Source organism: Paroedura picta, chromosome 15 (genome assembly GCF_049243985.1).
Source record: "Paroedura picta isolate Pp20150507F chromosome 15, Ppicta_v3.0, whole genome shotgun sequence".
Classification (NCBI taxonomy): Eukaryota; Metazoa; Chordata; class Lepidosauria; order Squamata; family Gekkonidae; genus Paroedura; species Paroedura picta.
This window is the reverse complement of record NC_135383.1, coordinates 6,114,657-6,120,656: the sequence shown is the minus strand read 5'-3', so window position 1 is coordinate 6,120,656 and position 6,000 is coordinate 6,114,657. Positions and strand designations below refer to the sequence as shown.

Sequence of the window (6,000 nt, the reverse complement as noted above, 5' to 3'; positions counted from 1 at the left end):
CTAAAGGTACATATTGGAATTTCTCTTGGAACCGTTCAGCTGGCTGCGCTCCTAAAAACACTGACCGGGGAATGAGCAGAGCCAAGGGGGATGCATAGGAACAGGCTCCAAGCATTCACATGAGGCTGGATCTTTTGTCCGAGTCAAACTTTTCTTTGTGCGCTGGGCAAAGACAGAGCGAGGGAAAGAAGGTAAAGCCCTCACCTTGGTATGCGGATCTTGCAAAATTGCATCCGCTGAAGCCGACCAATTCTGTTTTCCTTTTCAACTGGCCCCCCTCCTCCTCCGAACCTGAGAGCTGGTGGGAGGGATTTCTGACTGTCAGCAGGGGAAGAAATGGGAGAGCATGTGAATGAAGTTGGCTGTGCGAAGAACAGGAAAGGAGTTTTGTCACTGTCCTGATATTTCAGCCGCTGGGTTGAGAAGGGGCTGGGGGAAGCCAGAGTCACTGTGTGTGTGTGTGAGAGAGAAGATACTCCTGCAGGCTGCTGGGGGGGGGGGCAGGCGTGCCAAGAGAGGGTTAATGGAAATCTCTCCCTATTGTGCAAAGGAGCAGTGGAATTCATTGTGTCCTGCTGGAGGTGGGGTTTTCCTTCTGATGGGAGGGTCAGATTTGCCACTACCTTGAGAAAGTGGAGTGGAGCTGTCGACCCCCAGATGGGGCTGCCGCTTGAATGGAGCCTGGTTTTTGCAAGCTGCCAACCTCCAAGATGTTCTCGGACCCCTTGCAAAAGCCAGACGAGAAGGCTGCTCCCTGCCAGATGTTGAGCTGCAGCCTTAAGGAGCTAGCCCTGCCTTGGGTTCCATCTCTGTGACATCTCCCCCCCCACCCCCCAAAATTGTATCCCTTCTACAGACGTGAGAACCCAGAAGGGGATTTGCCTGGACAGAGTGCCAGGAGGAAGTAACCCAGGGTGACCAATACATCTCTCAGCAAGGGGGGAACTGTGTGACTTCCAAAATTCGCTCTCTGGAAGAAGAGGGGGTGGGGGTGGCTGGCTGGGTCAAAAATTCGCAATGAGCTTCTTTTCTCTCCCCTTCTCTGAAGAGCAGTGATTTGCCAGAAAAGTCACTTGCTCAGGAAACTGGGGGTTATTTTGAGAGGGCTTGCTGGTGCCATCCTGGATGCAATGGAGTGCCTTGCTCTCACCTTATCCTTCATCTTTGCGCTGAAGCTGCCAGCGGCAGCCAAAGGGAACAAGTTGCTCCCAGACATGTGAGTATTGAAACCTCTTTGCTTCGGGATGCTTTGTTAACCTCGGTGACATGGAGGGATGGACCAGAACCAATGGGATGAAATTAATGCAAAAGAAATTCCGTCTAAACCTCCGGAAGAAGTTCCTGGTAGTTAGAGCGGTTTCTCAGTGGAGCAGGCTTCCTCGGGAGGTGCTGGTGGGTTCTCCATCTTTGGAGATTTTTAAACAGAGGCTGGAGAGCCATCTGGCAGTGAGGCTGATTCTGTGAAGGTTCAAGGGGGTGGCAGGTGACAGTGGATGAGTGAGAGGGTTGTGAGTGTCCTGCATAGTGCAGGGGGTTGGACTAGATGACCTAGGAGGTTCGTTCCAACTCTATGATTCTAAGATTCTATGACACTTTGCTCTGGTCTTCTTTGGGAGTGCTGTAGAGCTTTACTGTCTAAAAGACTAAGGGATGGACCAAAAAGTCCTGAGTTCAAATCTTGCCTTGGCTGCAGTCTTAAGCACATAGATGCCCATTAATCCAGAGGGACTGACCTCTGAATTTAGGATTGTGTTGTGAGGGACCTTAGGTAAGGTAAAATCTCACCCTTGCAGTTCCTCACCCCTGTCCCCCAAATATGGGGATACTAACCTCCCTGGCAAGGGTGTTGTAAAAGTTCTGGGATAATGCATGATTGTTTAACATGTTACTATGTGTATTGTTCATTGATGTCAGCAGCATATCTTCTCTTCATACAATCGCTAAGATCACAGGAGTCTGAGCGGGATCCAAGGATCATGTTCCGGTCCTTTTATCTTTGAACAGCTTTTTGGCTGATAAAACTTTCCCAAGGGGGGGGGGTGCGGGTGGGAGATGAAGGCTCTGCCTGGTTTGACTTCTGCTTTAGAAGGTTGTGTTAGAGCGGTTAGAGCGGTTTCTCCGTGGAACAGGCTTCCTCAGGAGGTGGTGGGTTCTCCATCTTTGGAGACTTTTAAACAGAAGCTGGAGAGCCATCTGACGGAGAGGCTGATTCTGTGAAGGTTCAAGGGGGTGGCAGGTGACAGTTGATGAGCGATTGGGATGTGAGTGTCCTGCATAGTGCAGAGGGTTGGACTAGATGACCCAGGAGGTCCCTTCCAACTCTATGATTCTTTAATTCTATGATTCTATGACTGGTAAGGGAGAGATGTGTTGCCAAAATGGACAGACCATTTGACAATTGGAATATGTGGGTGAAAAAAGAGTTAAGCCCCACTCTTACTTGGAGTCCCAATCCCAAGATACATATTTATGACTAAAATTATCTATGCTGGAGATCATATCTTCTCTTTGGTTTGATGACAATAGTCAACAGACGATGCAGTTTGCAATCTGATGGTGATCCCCACATGTCAGCGTTGGTGGTGGGGTAGGGGTTAATGCAAAATCTAGATAACCAGCCACCCCTTGGAAAAAATGAAATGCAATAATCTGTGTGCCTTTTCTTCTTCAGCCTCTGATATAATTTATTTGCCAGCGTTTCCCCTCTGATCGGGTTCCTAAAACATTCTGTCCAGCAGAAATTCAGCAGCTAAAACTTTGTACTTTTTATTTTTCCCAAGGGAAAAATGGTCTGGGGGGGAAGCTAGTAACTCTCTAATTGAAAAGACTGTTAATTTTTATGGGAGCTGTATTCACTTCCTGCCTGTTCTTCTTCCCCTTTTGCTTTTTAGCATTAAAAGCGTTTTGCATTGTAATTAAAGGTTATGGCTTTAGCCAGACATACTGTGCAGGTCTTTGGAAAGTTTCCGTACAAGCCTGAGTTCTTGCCAGAACGGTCGTCCTCTACTCAGCAATTTTCCCCCCCTCTGTTTTTCTTTATAAACCCAGCAAGTCCTGAACAATGTAGATGCAAAACCATCATTTCCATATGTTGTTATGGCAGACTGGGCATCTGTTCGGGTGCGCGCTTTGAAAACCTCCACCAGAATTTCCTTGCTCCTGGAAAACTCATTAGCTTTATAAGCCTAAAAGTTTAACGTCAGGATCATTTGGAATAGCTGAAGTCTGGTGTCTCTTGAGGATGCCAAGAGCTGGATAGATGAGTCTTACAAACCAGTCAAAAGCTAGAACACTTGGGTTTAACTGTATTTTGGATTAGTGGAATTCACTGGCCAGTGAGGTTAAATAGGCTCAAGCAGATATTCATACTGTAGCCCAGGGGTAGTCAAACTGCGGCCCTCCAGATGTCCATGGACTACAATTCCCATGAGCCCCTGCCAGCGAATGCTGGCAGGGGCTCATGGGAATTGTAGTCCATGGACATCTGGAGGGCCGCAGTTTGACTATCCCTGCTGTAGCCCATTGTAACAACTCGACCACTTCTGTGTTTGGCATCCCTCCACACGGTCCACAGTGTCCATCCTGGTTAGGAATAGAGGCATAAGACCTCTGCTGTATGGTTGGTGCCCTTTTAATCTGTTAACTTTCGTCATCATCAGCTTCCTTGACAGACCCTCTGCTTGATTTTTTTGGCACATCCTGCCTCCATGACCCTCCCTTTCCCAGCTTCCCAAAGACAACGGATGTTTGCTCACCAGGCATGCTTAGTGCAATGACAAAAATTGGCAGTCTTCAAGCAAAGGTTGGATACAGACTTTTCTTGGATGCTTTAGGATGCATTGGGCTGATCCTGCGTTGAGCAGGGGGTTGGACTAGATGGCCTGTATGGCCCCTTCCAACTCTGTGATTCTATGATTCTAAATAGCTTCACCATCAACAAGCAATTCTGTTTTTCTGCAGAGGTGCTGAGAGCCAGCTGGTCGTCAACCATGATCGGCCTAACGTTGAGTGTGCGCAGTCTAGCAAATGGTGCATATCCAAGTGGTGCATCCCAGAATCCTTTGCCACGAGCACTGAAGATGTAGTCCCTTAGATTGTGCATGGTCGCGTGAGCGCTCCTTAAAGATACAGGTGCTCAACCTAATCCTTTGGCCTCCTATTAGATTGTTACCTGGTGAGAGGAGCAGAGAAAAGTAACCAGGCCATTAAAAGAAAACAAGCAAAAGCAACAACCGCCACAACAAAACTCCTGTAGATCAATTTGCAAAATGTTCTTTTCCACTTTCTGCGATCTGCATTGCAGATCATCCACTTTCTGCGATCTGCATTGAGCAACGTGTCGATTCCTGTGGAGAGCATCAATGAAGACAAATCTGGCCTACAAAACTGTAATATCAAGAAACTGGTGGGTTTCTTTTAAGCTTCCTGAAGATACTTTTGCAAATCGGAAAGGCACCATTTTTAAAACAGACTTCAAAGAAACAGACAATGTGAAAGGACTAAATTAGCTCAAGAAATGAAACACATTCCGTCTTGGCTTCAACTGAGACTTGGGTGTCCTCAACTCATTATAATTTCTAACACTCCAACTGGACCCTATTTTTGGAAACTTAGACCCCTCTTAACACGTTTGTTCATATTACAAGCCTTTGCTTATCTTGGTCAGTGATCTCATGCTTCAAATTGCCTCTCCTGTAATTAGTTTATTGCATGCATGTTACCTTCAGGGCATGTAGGAGAGGCTAGGATCTCTGCCCTCCCTCATCTTCTGCTAAAACTCCCCAAGCAGTTCAAGTCCTCGCTCAAGGAAGGGCCCTAAGTCAAATATACCCATGTATTTTCTTTCTTCCCCTACACCCCCTCCTTACAGGCCAAATGTCTGTGCCGAGCAAGAGCTTGCAATGGTGGGCCGGTGGCAGCCGCGTGTCCAAGCCTTTTCCCGACTGGTCAAAGCATGGAAGCCACGCTGCGGGGGGCACCCCTGGTGCATGGGCTACGAGCGGAGGTAGGTGTTGACGCTTCCATGGCTTTATGATTGATCCAGATTGCTGGGTTGGCTCATCTCAAAGGCTTTGGAAGTCGGGAGGAAAGGCAGGGAACCTGCTCCCTCCCTGCTGAATTCAGATCAATTGACAATTCCTCCTTGCTTTCCGTGGCTTAACAGTGAGCCCCCAAAGCCAGCCTCGCCAAGTAGGATTTGGAAATTGTCCTCAGGCTTACATTTAAGGAAGTCTCCCAAGGGAGGGACCACTATAAATGGAGAATACCTCTTTTCTTGCTTTTTGGGTGCCATACATAGCAACATAAAGACTAGAGAACACCTGCCATGGATGGTGACAGGGCACATCTGTAAAAGATGTTGGGCCTACACTGTTCTGGGTTTAATCAAGCCTGAGGAATGGGTCATATTTCTGGCTGGAAACAGTCAGAGGACTCAAGCTGGGTTCGACTCAAAGGAGTGATGCTCAAATACCTGCAGAAGAAAAACCTTGCTCTGTAGGCATTTGTGTTTTGGGACTGGAGAAGCTGGGGAACCATGACAGGTGAATTCCCTGAGCCTTTATTGACTCAGTCGTTGCAAGCTTTCCCTGTGAGCGTTCCAAAGAATATCCCTCGTTTTCCAAGAACTGTCCTAATTGGTAATGCTGCTTGCATAGACTTGTGACCCTGCACTCACCTCACAGCACAGGCTAAGATGCGGACGTAGATCCATGGCTGGAAAGGTTGTCATAGATTGGCAATATGGAAAATATGCGGAAACAGACGGAGTCTAACGACAGGTTGTCTAAGAGCTCCGTGGCCAGAAGATTAGAAAGCAGGAGCAGATTTACTAATAGGAAGGGGGCAGGAAGAGAGCCCTGGCTTTTCAAATGAAAAGGGCCAGAGAGGCTGTTGTTGAGACCCCTGCTGTTGTGGCATTAGTGTCTTAGAGGCCGGGGTTATATAAAATGGTTTCCGTTTTTATCTTGTTGGCCTCCTTGTGAACCTTCATTGGCAGAA

General features: G+C 47.6%; 1 protein-coding gene across 1 annotated transcript in view; it reads left to right on the top strand.

Annotated features, from left to right (window-relative positions):
- Positions 1-487: 487 nt before the first annotated feature.
- Positions 488-6,000, top strand: part of MEGF6 (multiple EGF like domains 6) — a 105,639-nt gene continuing 100,126 nt past the window's right edge. Inside the window, exons 1-2 of the mRNA XM_077311328.1 lie at positions 488-1,216; positions 4,871-5,005. Coding sequence (XP_077167443.1) covers positions 1,131-1,216; positions 4,871-5,005 — 221 coding nt within the window. The 5' untranslated portion in view covers positions 488-1,130. The remainder of the gene's footprint in view (positions 1,217-4,870; positions 5,006-6,000) is intronic.